The sequence below is a fragment of the Xenopus laevis genome, chromosome 3L (genome assembly GCF_017654675.1).
Source record: "Xenopus laevis strain J_2021 chromosome 3L, Xenopus_laevis_v10.1, whole genome shotgun sequence".
NCBI lineage: Eukaryota > Metazoa > Chordata > Amphibia > Anura > Pipidae > Xenopus > Xenopus laevis.
Genome location: NC_054375.1, coordinates 81,972,616 through 81,988,018, shown reverse-complemented (window position 1 = coordinate 81,988,018; position 15,403 = coordinate 81,972,616). Strand labels below are relative to the sequence as shown.

Sequence of the window (15,403 nt, the reverse complement as noted above, 5' to 3'; positions counted from 1 at the left end):
GTACAGCTTTCCTCCAACCCTTAAGAGGCCTAGCATTTTGTGCATGGCAATGCAGGTTTTATCCATACCAACTTAAAATGGAAGTGCAGAACAAATAAAAAAAAAATGGAATTCTCAGATTTACCATATATTGAATACTTTATACCTTGCAAGAGATATTTATTTATCCTTTATCTTGCTCCATTCGAATTTTGTATTACTGAAATTATCTATATAAAAGCAGTACCTAAACTTTAATGGGTTACACCAAAAAGTACAGATATGGGATCGCTTATTAGGAAACCCATTATCCAGAAAGTTTCAAATTACAGAAGGAAATTTTCACTTAATTATAATTAGTATCTTGTACTTGCTCCTAACAAAGCTGATGGCAAAACATTCCTTTTGGGTTTATTTAATGTTTATATTTCATGTCCTAAGCATTCACAATCATAGATCCTATAATTCTATATCTTTTTTCCTATGCAATAATGGTAAATCAAAACATGACATTTTGCATCACAGTACGCTGTCCTATTTTATCTTATTACAAGCAAATCCATATTCTAAAGTTGACACACATCATTTCAAAATGAGCAGATACTGTTCAATTATTTTCCTTTTTCTCTGTAAAAAAAAAATAGTACCTTTTTTTTGATGATAACTAAGCTGCATGAATTGATTTTGGTAGCAAAACATACTATTGGGTTATTGCTTGTTGTTTAAATGTTTTTACTATACTTTTAGCATGGTGATCTCAATTATGGCAAACCCCAGGTCACAAGCAATCTGGATGAGAGATTCCATACCGGTATAACTAAAAACACACACAAAGCTAACAAGACCTATATACTGGAGTCAGATAAGGATTAACAATATGTTTATTTAAAGTATTCCAAAACTGCTTATCCAAGAGGAAGTAACATAGAATATATTTGTATAACCATAAAACATGACATGCACAACAAAAATATGTATATATATATATAGATAGATAGATAGATAGATAGATAGATAGATATATAGATATATATATATATATATATATATATATATATATATATATATATATATATATATATATATACTGTGTATATATATATATACATATATATCAAATCAACTATCACAATATAAGTGCAAGTAAAAAATAAAACTTACCTGCGTATGAGCAAAGCACAAGAAGAAGAATAATCACTGTTAGAACCCTTAGAGACATGATTACGTTAAATGGTAATCGTATCAAGAAAGATGTTACATGAACATCATAGAATCCAAGAAAGTCTGATGTTTTTCCCATTATGCTATATTTATATGACATGCATTTTCTATTTGTTAATTATAAAAAAAAGTAAGGTAAATATCTTTTAACGCCAGAAAGTAAAATTCATTTTCGGTTTCTACAAAGATTGTTTGCTAAGCTTTCTCTTTCTGTCAGGTTAATGGTTAATTTAATAATTATACTATTATACAAACTGGGAACAGAATATCATCAATAGAATAAACATCAATTACTAAGGTTTCCTGCTTAAAGCTATTTAATTTAAGGATAAAGCTTCTAATAAACTATGTGCGGCAAAGAAACTAGCAGAATGTATTAACTCTTACAATTACCCTGAATCCAAAATATCAAATATGTATTTTTAATTTATCAGCATACAAAATCAGCATATTGTTGTACAAGTTTAAGATATTAAAGGCCAACTTTAATTACGGTATGTGTTGGGGAATGCTGGAGGAACCGTAGAAAGTAAGTGTTCAATATTTATGGTATAAGGCTGCTGGCCACAGAGGAACCAATACAAACTACATTGGGCTTGGGTTTTAGTTGCCCTTTAAATGTCAAATGCTTAACATATATGTGCAGGGTTGCAATCTGTTAATTACAACTAAAACAGGGAAATAATTTTATATAGTTGTATGACAGTATACTACAAGTGCCATATCAATTAGGATCAGGCTGAACTGTGTTTTGTTTGGTTGGAATTAGCTTGAGCTATAAGGTTGCTGTCTTTAACCCCAGCAACAACAGGGTGGGGTGGTGATATCAGGGCAGAGTAGTGAAATAAAAGGGTGGGGTAGTGACATTTGGGGGCATGTTTGTATCTTGTGGGGCTGTGATATCGGAGGTGGTTATTAGCCAGATTATTGTTTGGGCAGGGAGGGAAGGCATGGAGGTTACGAGACCTGGGCAACATCAGGGATTTGGGGCTTTGCAGCTTCTGCCTATCAGAGCCTTGATGATTTAATCAGAGGGTGGGCCAAGATTTCCCAAAAACATTCCTAACCCCCAGTGTTCCTGCACTTGATGGTGTCACCCCTTCCCAACCCAAAATGTTCTCACTTTATTGTGAATGAATGTTTTTGCATTTTATTTTTTCACCTTTTGTTGCTGTCATGGGTTTATTTATTTATTGGCAGGATCCTTGGGCACAGCCTAAAGGTTTGGAAGCAAAACTGGTAAGTGAAGTCCTGTTGACTGGGTACATTTGAGGTAGCTGATTGCACAACATTGCCCGCGTTCATGTTATATATTTTATTAATAGGATGTAGCCCATTTTATACCCAAGGTAATGTAGTGTCCTTTAATGGGGAATATATATGGTTTTAAGCAAGTATTTTAGTACTAGGCCACACATCAGATCTCCTTGCCCCTTAGAGTAATTTAGATATTTTAACTTATTATCTCACAGCCCTACTATGTTTAAGATAGCAGTGAAGGCCATAGGAGTAATATATGGTTTCTGCTACAACACGTGGCACAGGAGAAACTGAGAACTCTGTACTGTCTTGTTATAGTGTGCCAGCAGCCAGGGTTGACAGTAAATGTTTTTCTTTTGTGATAGTACAAGATGCCTGTGAATATTCAGATACCTTGTATAATTGTTTGCTGAGATAAAAGCCTGATATAATTAGTCAAAGAGCACTTATGTGACTATATAAAAGCACAAGGCCTGGGCCTGGACCTGGCAGTAGTATCTCTGGGGTTCTCATAGTCTCACCAGACTTGCACTCTGTGAATCAAATGAAAACAATGTTTTGAATGAGCTCTCAAGAAATGATGCAGCCCCCACTCTAAAAATGCTAGACACAACTTGCAAGAGCAATGGCATCCATTTTGACAATTGTGCAGTTGTGGTAGATGCATCTTAGAGCTTGGGAGCAATTCCCCTGCAATCAACAGTGAACCAACTGGGAAAATAAGAAAACAGATTTGCTTGTACCTGCTAGTGTGTGACTTCTTACTCCAAAAATGCTTTATTCTGTATTTATCCTCTTTGTACTTTCATGCTTCCTAAAACATTTTTCGCCACCTACACCATCAAGTAACAAAGCTATATAAATCACAGCCTCTCTTCTTTCCTCTCCTTCCTTCTTCATAAATGAAGTTTAAAAAGTACTCTGTTTAGCTGTTCCAGGTAACTCCCCTTCTTCATACAAACAAGAACTTACAAATCCCGTTCACCAAGTCTATCTCTCCTTCCTATTGCTGGCAGCTGGGGATATTTCCCCTAACCCTGACCCCATCCCAGTTGTATCATGGCCACGGGCTCCTTCCCTTCGGTGTAATTTCCAACGGAACAGAAATCTTATTTCAATACCCAAGAACCCAGTTAATCTTTCCTGTGCTCTCTGGAATGCCCGATCCATTTGCAACAAACTCACCGCTATACACGACAATTTCATTGGCAATTCCTTCAACCTACTCGCACTTACTGAAACCTGGCTTTCTCCTACTGACCCTGCTTCTCTTGCTGCACTTTCCAATGGGTGCCTAGACCTTACTCATACTCCAAGACCTGGAAACAGATCTGGTGGTGGGGTAGAATTGCTTCTCTCTCCTTTTGTACTTTTAAAGTTCTTCCACCTATTCCTTCACTATCATTCTCCTTATTTGAGGTTCATTGCATTAGGCTCTTTTCTCCTGTTTCACTTCATATTGCTGTCATATATCGACCTCCTGGACTAACCGTACAATTTTTTGACAACTTTGCTGCCTGGCTTCCTTATTTTCTTTCATCTAACACCCCATCCATCATATTAGGTGGCTTTATATAACCTAGGCAAAAGGTTATAATGAAACTATTATTGGTGTATGCTACAAGCCATCTCATCTAAGGACAAGAATGAAGGGTAGTAAACAAGATTAGCTCTATGATGCATTGGGAAACCTCTTTACTTCAGGATTCACTGAGGTCTGGCATGGTGCAGAGAAACTGGCGAATTGCTAATGTGGTGCTTCAAAGAGGGATCCCGTTCTGAGCCTCAAAATTGTAAGCCAACGTTAGAGGTAGAAACGATTTTCAAAAAGGGTATTAAGGGATAAGATACTTGACTTTATTGCAAATCATAATAATATGAGTTTGTGCCAGCATGGTTTTATGTGCAACAGATCTTGCCAGACTAACTTAATTGTCTTTCATGAGGATGTGAGCAGGAACCTCAACTCAACTCAACTGGGATGGTAGTGGATGTGATCTACTTAGACTTTGCTAAAGCATTTGATACAGTACCACACAGAAGTATTATAGTTAAGTTAAAGAATATTGACCTGGAGCCGAGAATTTCTACGTGGATAAAGAACTGGCTGAAAGAAAGATTACAAAGAGTGGTGTTAAATTGAACATTTTCTAATTGGACCAGTATTATTAAAGGAGTACCACACGGCTCTGGCCTTGGTCCTGCTTTCTAACTTGTAACTATAAGTTCCATGCAGGTTGCTGCCACTTTGCAGTGTGATTTGACCAAATAGGACAATTGGGCCTCAAACTGAAAAAGAGATTCAATGTTGATAAGTGCAAGGTTATGTACTGTGGCAAATATAAATGTGAGTCATACAATAAATGGCAGTGTGTTGGGAGGTTCCTTAATTTAGAAGGATCTAGGGGTTTTTAAAGTACTGTCTTGCATAAAAGGGCATTAACTCAAGGAATGAAAACCTAACTCTGCATCTTTATAGGTCCTTTGTAAGGTCTCACTTAAGTAGTGCAGTTTTGGGCTCTAGTTCTTAAGAATGATCTTACTGAGCTGGAGAGAGAGTGCAGAGATGTGAAACTAAACTGGTTAAAGGAATGGAAGATTTAAAGGGATACTGTCACTGTGTCACAGGAAAACATATATTTTTTTCGTGCATGAGTTAATAGTGCTGCTCCAGCACAATTCTGCCATGAAATCCATTTTTTAAAATGAGCAAACAGATTTTTTTAATTTTAAAATTTGACATTGGGTTAGACATGATGTCCATTTCCCAGTTGCCGCCAACCATGTGACGTGTACTCTGATAAGCTTCAGTCACTTTTACTGCTACACTGCAAGTTGATGTGATATCAGCCCCCTTCCCCCCAGCAGCAGCTTATCAACAGAACAATGGGCAACTAACCAGATAGCAACCCTGCATTGTGCTATACTCATGTCAAGGGGGCAGGACTTGTTTTGTATTACAATAAGAATGGGATAAACAATAGCTGTTTGAAAGCAGTTCCATTGTGAAGTGCTGGCTCTTTCTGAAAGCACATGACCAGGCAAAATGACCTGAGATGTCACGCTTCCTCAGGGGCAGATAACATCTTAGTGCCAGCCATTGCTATTTATACCTTATCAGTGTTTACGAATTCTTGTGCCATTGGGGCAAATTCACTAAGATTCGTAGTTGCGCCAGCGTCCGCTTCACCGCACTTCGCCAGGCGAATTTTTGCCAGCGCTACGCAAATTCACTAAAATACGAAGTTGCACTAGCGTTAATTCCCCTGGCAAAGCGAAGTTACGCCAGCGATGCTTAATTTGCATACGGCGACAAATTGAATTTACAATGGAAGTATACGTAGCAGCACTACACAAGTCTGGGAAACCTTCAAAACATCCAATAAAATTTTTATTTTGCCCTACACATGTGCCCACTGTATAGTTAAGTTGCCATGAGATAGGAAATGTAGGGGGGAAGGAGGGTAGCCCCAAAAAATATTTCGACCTTTTTCAGCCTATCACCCATAAAAAAAGAAAAAACGTCAGCGTTTTTTCGGACTTAGAAAAAATGTAAACTTTTTTTGAAGCAATCCCTATCTACTCTATTGCACTTCGCCTGGTCTGAGGTGGTGAAGGAAGTCTAGCGTAAAAGGTAGAGTTCAGAAAAATGCGCGCGTCAGTGAATTTGTGTAGTTACGTCCATTACGCAAATTTGCCAGGCATAAGGGTGCGAAGTAACATTAGCGAATTTACAAATACAAAAGGGGGTTGTGGGAGTAATTCAGTAGATATGCAAATGCATGTGTTAACAAAGACAGGGGTTTTTTAGTTACAAAGTTATGCGAATGCGAACTAGCGAATTTACGCCAGTAAACACTGATAGGATATAAATAGCAGTGGCTTGGCATCAAGAAGCTCCTTAAGAAGCATGGCCACTCCATGTGAAATGTGTTGAGCTACCTATTTGAATTTAAGTGCTGAAATTCTACTGCTCATTTGTAAGTAGATTGTGTATATTTTATGTGGATTTTAATAAATGGATTGCACTATATAAGTTTTGTCTTCTCAATCATCTGGGATATGTGCACTAATTGAGACACACATGCCTGAAGTTGGAATCCTTGTTACATCTGGAGAGTCTGCATGCTAGATCAATGATCCCAGAGGGGATGTAGAGCTTGTTCCCTGTTGGATCCAGTGAATAGGCTGCCTCACTAGGTCATCGGTCTTGGGCATATTTTTATGTGCATCCTTTATAGCATCTACAAGTTCAGTTACTGGAATCTATCCAGAGGGGAGGATAATAAGGAAGCTGCAAACACTAACTTATTTAAAGAACTTGAATAACCGTGTAATAGCGCTGATTTATTGTTTGTTATTGTATAAAATGACCTGAGTTGGCTGCCTCCATGTCACAATGACAGCTAAAAAATATATATTTGTTTATTTTTCAAGAATAAAATTTTAAATGGTAGAGTGAATTACAGTATTTGCAGTGTACACAGTGTAAATTTAGAAATAAAAAGTAAACCATGAAAATTATAACAGAATCCCTTTAAATTATGCGGCACATGATGGATATGAATGCAGCCCAGCTTGAAACACTCGAGGAAACATCATTTCGCAAAGGATATAGGAGGGGGGGGGACTCTTCCAATTGCCCAGTTAGTAATAATAATATAATTATAAATCTATTTAATATCCAGGTGTCCCATATTCTAGTGTATCGCTCCATCTGGTATTGTAGTTCTTTTCTGTGTATTTTCTTTACTGTTACAAATCAAAAGTGTTTGTGTATTTCATGTGTGGCCCCAGACAATTTGTCTTTTTCCAATGTGGCCCAGGAAAGCCAAAAGGTTGGACATCCCTGGTTTATATATATATATATATATATATATATATATAATATATATATATATATATATATATATATATATATATATATATATATATAGTATATGGAGGGTTCGGTGTGGGTGTAAGTATGTGTGCAAGTATGTGTGCTGGGTTTCATTTGGAGGGGTTGAACTCGATGGACTTTGGTCTCTTTTTTCAACCCAAATTAACTATGTAACTATGTATTCACCCATATTCTAAAAAATATTTTGTTATAAAAACACATTAGGAACATTCATGCAAGTCCCATAAACAGGTTCCAGAACACTAAGGGGAGTAATCATGCATGTAATGTTGTATTGATTGGGAAAGAACAGGTTACTGTGCTCCATTCTCATGGGCAAAACTTATGTTAGTGGTCATGGTAGCGGCTTGCCCCTGCGTTTTGCACTTTACACGCTGTGCAGGTATTTGTAAAGTGACCAGTGTTTCTTCCTATAACAACATGGCTGTTATGTGTTTATCACATATTTCCTTCAGTCTTTCCGTGTGTGGTGTAACTAAAGATCCTTACAAATTGCACCAAGCCCTGCCCTCCTTACCCTCCCACCCCAACCAAAACAGTGCCAAGTGCATTCTGGCTTTGCCAGCTTAATAAAGGACTAACATGTCTGAAACATTGCTGTGATCATGCCATACATAATCATAAACGTTGTTTTATATACTATACTAGCACTGTGGTATTCTACCTGTGTTGGATTCTAGCAGTGTGTTGGTGAACACATTTGGACTGCAAATGTGTGGTAAGTGCTGGACAACAGCTTTCTTACAAAGAACACATGCTACACAGGATTACATGTGCCACTTTTTGAGAAAGTATGGTCGAGTGCCGTTAGAATAATGAAGTGAAATATAAGGCTACAACGGCTAACTATAAAATAGCAAAGGTAAATATTTGCCTGTGTTATAGTATAACTCACCATAATACCCCTTTCCATGGATTTAAGGCATCATTTAACTCAACATATATAACACAGATTCCATACTATATAATGTTTATTTGAATTATAACATTTTAATTTACAAGTTTTAAAAGCAACTAATGAAAATGAACATTCAGATTCAGACACTTCATATTTAAAATCATAAAAACAAGTCTTAATTATTAAGAGTATGATCTACTTGTTATTTATGTTCTTATTATTTATCTTTATAATGCTTTTCAAAATGCTGGATGTCGGTTTTGTTGGACTAAAGTTAATATTACTTATTTTCATAACCTTGGAGGAAAATGCATCGAAATTTGCCTTTATACAAATATTGCTCTTTGGGAGGCAGATATTGACCAGTCCAATATTTTGCAAATGAATAGGTTCTTTGCATGTTCGTCCTGCATAGCAAAGGCACTTGAAATTTTTGGAAAAATAAGTTAAATCTTCATATGTGGGATTTCCTTCAACTGTATATTTTCCATTTTTCTGTTCGATAGCTAAGGTTTTTGAATTTAAATGAAGATACGTATTGGTGTTCCAGTGTTTGCGAGTACATAATCCATTGTCCTGACACAGAACATGACTGCAAAGCTTTGCTGCGAGTGTAACGTTGATGATATAGGGATTCAGAATCTTCAAGAGGTAGCTGTTTAAATCAGTGCATGCTTTCTGAAAAACAAAATTTGAATTGTTTCAATACAGATATTAAATATGTTAGCATATCATTGCTCTTGAATTTTTCAAATTGACTCTCAAGATGGGTTTTTCTTTGGCAAGAATGAGTCTAGATAAAGTACCCATTCTCCATAATCTCTGGAGACCGGAAATATGTACATGGAAAATACAAGGAAATGACTATGCATTTGTCATACCTAGATATCAAAGGAGAAGAGGTCATGAAATACAAAAATACTGAAAGGAAAGGAGACTTGACCTCCAAAAAGATAGAAAATGTAGTTGTTGGGGTTCTTTAAGTCTTTTTTGAGTTAAAAAGCATTTACTATAACTACAAGGCCAGTCTCACCCATGCACATAACAAACATTGTTGATAACATTATCAGCATATTATAATAAAATTGTACAGTATGAACATACCTTACTCTGAGTCATGTTGATAACATCTCCCCACATTACAAATCCATCAGCACCAAGTGCAGCTATTTCGCCAATTACATTTGCAAGATCAACCTTGATTTAAAAAAATAAATGTTTTCATAAAAAGAGCAAAAGGAGATGCATGCAGACCAGAGGGACTTTTGCCTTTCTCACAAGTGTCACAAGTAGTTAACATAAACATCTTGTTAACATTTTTAAAAGACTCTAGTACAGCATATAGGAAAAAAATATATATATATATATATATATTTAAAGGAGTGTGATGGAGTAATGTTCTTAGACACATTTCATTAAAATGCCACTATTCACTTAGGGGCAGATTCACTAAGGGTCGAATTTCGAAGTTAAAAATACTTCGAAATTCGACCCTCGAATTGAAATCCTTCGACTTCGAATATCGAAGTCGAAGGATTTAGCGCTAAACGTTCGTTCGATCGAAGGATTTTTCGTTCGATCGAACGATTAAATCCTTCGAATCGAACGATTCGAAGGATTTTAATCCAACGATCGAAGGAAAATCCTTCGATCAAAAAAAGTTTAGCAAGCCTATGGGGACTTTCCCCATAGGCTAACATTGACTTCGGTAGGTTTTATCTGCCGAAGTAGAGGGTCGAAGTTTTTTTTAAAGGGTAAGTACTTCGACTATCGAATGGTCGAATAGTCGAACGATTTTTCGTTCGATTCGTTCGATTTCGTTCGTATTCGAACGAATTTAACCAATTCGATGGTCGAAGTACCCAAAAAATACTTCGAAATTCGAATTTTTTTCATTCGAATCCTTCACTCGAGCTTAGTGAATCGGCCCCTTAATGTATCAATTGCCTGTTTAGGAAAGAAAAAACGTAAAGGAAATTTAAACAGGTAATTAACCTTAACTGAAGACATTCATTCAAAATATTTGACTAATAAAATTGAAACATTGCTTATGTCTACGCATTTTAATTTACATATTTTATTTTTGTTTTGTTTTGATTTCTTCAAAGTGTATCTTGTATATAAACCTTGCATTTTCAGTGTCTACCTCTACAAATACAGCCTGATATTGATATGATTAAAAGAAACACAATTGAGCACATACTACGACTACTCAGAAACTCTTCTGAGAGAAATTGGAAATTATGTCATGGGTATTTCCCATACTAAGCAAAAATATGCAGAAAAATCACTGACCTCGGAGAGAAATTCATCAGGCCGATTTGTAAATACTGGGCGAGTATACACATATATAGGCACTGCATATTTTGAAAAAGTAGACAATCTACGGGCTTCCTGGATCCGGTGTCGAGCAAATAGCGCAGCATTACTTGATGACTTTAATGCCACTTCTAAATAGATGTTTGGGAACAATGCTGTGCTTTCCTTCCAAAGCCAGTGCAGCTTATCATTTCGCTGTATTTCCAATTTTGGGCAATGTCCTGTATATTGTTTAGGATTTGATTTATAATGATAATTGTAGCAGTTTGGAAATAAGTAAAATCCCCATAAATAATTTGGTCTCATTGTTTTACCCAATTTTAAAGTTTCTAGCATGAGATTTTTTGCTGCTGATTCAAACTGAGCTGCAGCAATACCTACTGCCTTTTTGTGGGTCATTGTTATGTCCATTTGTTGAGCAAACTCTATAGACTGTTTCTTGTATACCGCCTTGGAAGCCCAGTTTCTTGTATATAGGGGTCTCCACTCTTCCCAATCAATTACAGCCAGGCCATGTTGTTTTGAAGATGGTAAATAATATTCAATATCTTCCTTTGCTTTCTTTAAATGAAAAGCCATATTAGTAAGTTGGGGAATGCCTCCCTTAGATATCTTGCCATTTGTTTCATTTATTGAAGGATAATGGCCTAATCTGTCAGTGTAAAAAATTGTAATATTCTGAGCTATACTGGAATTGAATGTGGTACCCACAATCTGAAATAGACTAACATCTATTTTAACTTTGAACTTTTGCATGCATAGTTCTGTTGGAGCATTCCATATGGCCATAAAATTAGAAAGTCCATTTGTTGGTGCTTTGATGTCCATTGGCTGACAAGAAGTAATAAAACAAAATAATAAAATGCAGATACATTTTTTACAAAGCACATGCTGAAAAATTATGGTTTCTTTGTTTTGTTTTGCCATTGTGCAGCGCATTAGTCAACTACTCCTAAAGCAAGTCCACAGAATACTTTTGCTGATCCAGCAGAATTTATAAATCTCTTTGCCAGTTAGGAAATGAGGAATCCTGCATGGTTAGGGGAAAAAAGAACTTAATTAATTAGTTGCAAAATATATTTTTATCCATTTATTTACAGAGTTTTAACATAGTGTGGCTTTGATAGAAGTTTCTGTATATAAACATTCCTTGAAACAAACTGGAAGAAAATGTCTCATTGCTAAACTATTGGGGCTGGAAAACACTAAGGGGCAAATTTACTAAGGGTCGAAGTGAATATTTGAATTGAAAAACGTAGAATTTCAAAGTAATTTTTGGGTACTTCAACCATCGAATAGGCCAAATTCGACTTCCATTCAAGTGAAAATGCTTCGACTATTTGACCATTCGATAATCGAAGTACTGTCTCTTTAAAAAACTTCGACTTCAACACTTCGCCACCTTAAGCCTGCAGAATTGCTATGTTAGCCTATGGGGACCTCCTAGAACATATAGCCAACATTTGGTTACGTTTTTAGAAGTCAAAGTGAAATCGTACGAATCGTTCGATTCGAAGTAGGATCATAGTACGATTGTAGTAATCTTAAAAATCCTACGAATTCGACTTCGAATGACGAACTAGCCTATTCGATGGTCGAATTTCGAAGTTTTTTGCACTTTGAAATTCGACCCTTGATAAATCTGCCCCTTCATAGCGGTAATTAAAATATAAATTACCTCAAGGAAGCTTCCACTGTAATAAAAAATGACATGCAGACATTCTAAATATTGAGTTGATTGGAATGTTACATTGTCTTTTTACTTTGATTTGTGACCTCATGCTTGGCCCATTGCAACCTGTAAGTGATTAGTTTGCTTTTTCAGCCAGCTGCCAGTAGAACAATTAAATTACACATTTGAGTGGTTGCGATGGTTTGCTGCCCGGGGCAAATTTGCACATTGTTGATAAATGGACCCCATTTATCAGCATTGCTTTGTGTTAAGCATCCACATAAGATAAGTTTGAATAATCTTGATTCAAGATGATGCAATTTGCCAAAATCTCACACTCACTCAAACTTTTAGGCCCTGTAATCTTTAAGAAAAGATTATTAACTTTCAGGCTCAATAACCTGGTCAATCTTCTTTCTTTTTTTAACACTTGCCTAATGCTTTGCTCAAGCAAACGTAAATAGGCCCTAAGTAATTATTGCATATATACACATTTTCAGTTTCAAAATAACAAAATATAATATAACAAAATATAAATTGAAGAGATCTAGAGCCAATTCTCTACACACTTAATAATGCAATAATACTGTCTAATGTCAAAATTACTAAAACAGAACAGATATGGGACCGGTTATCCAGAATGCTCAGAACCTGGGGTGTCCTAGAACAGGGGCCTTTCTGTAATTTGGATCCCCATACTTTTTCTACTAGAAAAATCGTGTAAACATGAATTAAACCTAGTCACATTGTTGTGCCTTTAATAAGGATGAATTATATCTTAGTAAAAAATTCGATTTAATTATAATGGAGCCTATGGGAGATGGCCTTCCTATAATTCAAAGCTTCTGGATAATGGATCGCATACCTGCATTGTAAGAGACAGAGCAATCATTATTACAACTAACAGAATATAGTTATTTAATGTACTGTATAAAGACTGGAGTGACTGGATGTCTAACATAATAGCCAGAACCAAACTTCCTGCTTTGCAGCTTTCTAACCTGTTACCAGGCAGTAACCAATCAATGACTTGAGGGGGGCATGTGAATCATAACCATTTGCTTTTGAATCAGGCCTGCATGCTAAGAACTTAACAGTTATGTCCCATGTGGTCCCCCTTCAAGTCACTGACTAACTAAGGGACCTATTTATCATGCTGTATAAAACATTAGAGAAACACATGACTGGTGATGTTGCTCAAAGCAACCAATAAGCAGTTAAATTTTAACAGTCACCTACAAGTTAAGCTGGCCATAGATGTTGAGATTTTTAAAAGATCCGATCGTGAGACCACGATCTTCTCGGAAAGTTCGTACGATCGTACGAATTGACCATCAACTAAAAAGACCAATTTCCAGGAAAACAAAGGGGAGCTGCCTGCTTGTCCCTGCAAACATAGATAGATTGCACTGCGACCGACCAAGATTTTTTTGACCTGGCTAATCAATTTCCTGACAGATGTCGGCCGAAAAATCGTCTGATGTACGATCGTTCGAATCCCACTAACTGCACGATAATTTCGAAGGATTGGTCAGACTTCCCTAAAATCGGTCGTTCAGCAAGAAGAATTGCTGTGTCTATGGGGAGCTTTAGAAAACAAAAGCAAAGATTACTATGGGCAACTTCACAGGCCATGTTTTCCTCCGCTATTTTAGCATGATAACTAGATCCCCAAGAGTCAGGGATGTAAAGCAACTTTATAGATTACATTTTTGGCTAATTAACTATATTAAAAACATTACATGTTTGTCATACACACACACCACAATTGAACACTGCAGGCCCTGGCACATTTTTGTCTTCCCTAAGATTAAGACCAGTAACAGAAAAATGAACAGAGACTTACCTTTAACCAAAAAGCTTCTTGCTTCAATACGAATACAACACTGCTTGTATTTATACTGCTCCTTCTACTTATACTGCTCCTTCTTGTATAATCTAAACAGCACTAGACTGGATTAACAGTTTATCTGATGTCTATGTTTCAAGACAATGTAATCTAAAATCAAGATGTGAACATCTGAGAAGGATGAAAGAGATGAAAATGTATGATTTGGGAGATTAAACGTGACCATTTTGTGTTTAAGAACATAACCTAAATAATTTGTGAAATACAACTGGTTACTGACTGGCAGGTAATTTTTTCCAATCTGTCCTTTTTTCTTTTACCAAATTGTGTGACTTTGTCATAGAATTTTTTAAAATAAAATATTCTTTAGAAATTAACATCATTAGATGTCCTAGGTATGTGGAGTGGGTCTAGTAATGAATATGAAACAACTGGTTTATTTTTATTATCTAGATTGTAAAATTGAACAAGCAGAGCCCTATGAACCCCTAAAACCCCATGACTGTATTTAAGCTTTTTTATTGTTTTACATCTGTCTGCCTTACTGTTTGCATTCTCAAACAATACATAAATACAGGGCTATGGAATTTGTTGGCACTTTATAAATAACCTATTATAATATTTTGTCATTATATGGGAGGTGAAATGCCTAATTTTCAATTATTTAATGTTTTGATCAGCAGTTCTCAATTTGGAAATGTAGCAGTTATCTGGTAGCTAGTGTCTAAATTACCCTAGAAACCAGGCAGAGGTGAATGAGAGACTGGAAGATAGAAAGATATCAGTCAGGATTATTAATCTGAAAGATGGAGAGAGGCAGAGGAATATAATGAAAGCATTAAAAAGTGAAAACCTTTCAAAAAGTTGTTACAGATAAGCCATTTTATAATACAGGTATTGGACCTGTTATCCAGAATGCACTGGACCTGGGGGTTTCTGGATAATAGATCTTTCTGCAATTTGGATCTTAATACTTTAAATCTACTAGAAAACATGTAAACATAAAATAAATCCAATAGGCTGATTTTGCCTCTAATAAGGATTAATTATATCTTAGTTTGGATCAAGTACAAGCCACTAGTTTATTATTACAGAGAAAAAGAAAATCATTTAAAAGATGTTTAATTATTTGCTTATGATGAAGTCTATGGAAGACAGACAGTCTTTCTGTAATTTGGAGCTTTCTGGATAATGGGTTTCCGGATAACGGATCCCCTACATGTACATTTTTTTTATTATAAAAATTAACTTAAAGGTGCAACACCACTTTAAAAGAAACATATTTCATTTAGACCAACAGCC

The 15,403-nt window shown here is 35.9% G+C and overlaps 2 protein-coding genes across 51 annotated transcripts in view; both read right to left on the bottom strand.

The window, feature by feature from the left end:
• Positions 1-1,244, bottom strand: part of csmd1-a (CUB and Sushi multiple domains 1/integumentary mucin B.1) — a 263,577-nt gene extending 262,333 nt beyond the window's left edge. For 49 of the 50 annotated variants that reach the window (XM_041586465.1, XM_041586482.1, XM_041586509.1 and 46 more), the window contains exon 1: positions 1,141-1,213. In XM_041586465.1, the coding sequence (XP_041442399.1) occupies positions 1,141-1,198 (58 nt within the window). In that variant the 5' untranslated portion in view covers positions 1,199-1,213. Of the gene's footprint in view, positions 1-1,140 lie in introns of all 50 variants that reach the window. The other variant, XM_041586464.1, reaches the window with a different exon arrangement.
• Positions 1,245-8,316: 7,072 nt separating this feature from the next.
• spam1.L (sperm adhesion molecule 1 (PH-20 hyaluronidase, zona pellucida binding) L homeolog) lies at positions 8,317-14,172 on the bottom strand. The gene is given in 4 exon segments (NM_001088725.1): positions 8,317-8,939; positions 9,366-9,458; positions 10,557-11,610; positions 14,099-14,172. Coding segments are annotated over 3 exon segments (1,539 nt in total). The 5' UTR covers positions 11,520-11,610; positions 14,099-14,172; the 3' UTR covers positions 8,317-8,456.
• Positions 14,173-15,403: the final 1,231 nt, after the last annotated feature.